The sequence below is a fragment of the Phaseolus vulgaris genome, chromosome 3 (genome assembly GCF_000499845.2).
Source record: "Phaseolus vulgaris cultivar G19833 chromosome 3, P. vulgaris v2.0, whole genome shotgun sequence".
NCBI lineage: Eukaryota > Viridiplantae > Streptophyta > Magnoliopsida > Fabales > Fabaceae > Phaseolus > Phaseolus vulgaris.
In genome coordinates, this window is record NC_023757.2 from 5,908,622 (window position 1) to 5,910,492 (window position 1,871).

The 1,871-nt window shown below is 35.1% G+C and overlaps 1 protein-coding gene across 1 annotated transcript; it reads right to left on the bottom strand.

Annotated features, from left to right (window-relative positions):
* Window positions 1–362: 362 nt before the first annotated feature.
* LOC137806421 (small ribosomal subunit protein uS9-like) lies at window positions 363–1,110 on the bottom strand. The gene has a single exon (XM_068606540.1). The coding sequence runs from the start codon at window positions 1,044–1,046 to the stop codon at window positions 606–608; it is 441 nt and encodes a 146-aa protein (XP_068462641.1). The 5' UTR covers window positions 1,047–1,110; the 3' UTR covers window positions 363–605.
* Between the last annotated feature and the right edge of the window lie 761 nt (window positions 1,111–1,871).

Consider the following 1,871-nt stretch of genomic DNA (forward strand, 5'->3'; position numbering starts at 1 on the left):
TGCATTACTATAAACCTCTTCGTGCCTGTGATTTGTTGCGATAAAATAAAGGACCCTGTATCTCTAGATACCTTTGGGTCCTTGTTACATTCATGGTACTTAATATGAAACGATTCAAGAATCCCATCTGTAAAACGAGTTCCGTTGAATGAATTCTAAGAATCCCAATTTCAATATAGGTTTAAAAATTACTTATTGACGATTTGATCCCAATTCAGTTACAATTATTTCAATAAAAATAAGCTCAACCAATAAATTATAAATTAGGCACTCATCATCTAAATTCAAGGAACAACACGCACCTTGTGCCAAGCACACAACCTTATACTCAAAAGATTAAAACACTCGTAAGAAAAAAAAAGTTATCAGTACTAAATGGCGTTTAATTCCAACATTCCCAGAACAAGGGGTAAACAATTTAACTCCATCATGCACAAGCAGAAAACCAAGATTTCAATTCGTCCCTATTAAATAAAAATATCCAACCATCCAACAAATAAGAAAAAGCCATCAAAATTATAGAACTACCAAAATCACCAACAAAATTGTTTTCCACAGCATAAAACATGAACCGAAACAAAACACGAAAACACCTTCCTCCTCTCTCAACGGTAAGACTTCTGGAACCTGGCTCTGGCACCGCGACCACCGAACTTCTTAGGCTCGCAGCGCCTGGGGTCCGCAACGAGCAACGTGCGGTCGTAGCGAACGAGGATGTCCTTGATCTCCTTCTTACTCTGTTCATCGACATACTTCTGGTAGAAGGCGACGAGAGCCTTGGCGATGCTCTGACGAATGGCGTAAATCTGGGAGGTGTGGCCACCGCCCTTGACGCGGATTCGCATGTCCACGCCGGCGAACCGGCTCTTCCCGAGAAGAAGGATCGGCTCAAAAGCCTTGAACCGGAGGATTTCCGGTTCGACGAGCTCGATGGGGCAGCCATTGATTTTGATGAGACCGCGCCCTCGCTTGCAGTAGGTAACGGCCACCGCGGTCTTCTTGCGACCGAAGCATTGCACCTGCTCCAGCTCTTGCCCCTGCGACATTGTTCTTGTTTCACTCTCCCAAAAACCCTAATTTCGCACACTCACTCAAATGGGATTTGGAAAGGGCCCGGTGGGAGATTATATACCGTTATGCTATCAGGGTTTTTGGACCAATAAAAATGGCCTTTGCTAATCACACATGGGCCTAGCCCAAAACTTTACAGCCCAATACCTATATAACTCACATGTTGTCAAAACTATTAGACTCCCTTAATATAATTTAATTTTATAATGTTTTTGGATGAAAGAATTTAAGAGAATAATTCATTTATTTGATAAATTAAATTATTTTTGGAGTAAATGAGTTGTTTGGACGAGGAAAATAAAAGAAAATTTTAGAAAGTATTTTAAATAATTAAAATAATAAAATTTTAAATTCACTAAAAAGGAAAAAATTGAAATTCCATAATTAATAATTTTTTCTTTATAACACATGTTGAAAAGAATTAAATTGCTAAATATTATTTAAATATTTAAATTTGACTAATATTCGTTTGTAAAGTTTAATTTTAAAATTTATATTTTAAAATAAATATTTTTGGAATGAAATTTTATCTTAAAAGAATAATTCAATTACTTTATCGAAATAACAAATTTGAAATACAAAATATTTTTATTATTCTATATATAAAAAAATATTTAAAAAATCAATCATAAATCATTTTAATTTCTTGAAATTGTTGAAATAGCTAGATGAAATGCAATGTTAAGCTCTATGCACATAAACACAACCAATGGATTTTTTCCAACCTTGGTAAAGAAAAGGTATCACTCTGTACTCTTCTTTATATAGAGTAAACAATATGGTTTGTCTTTCTAATTATG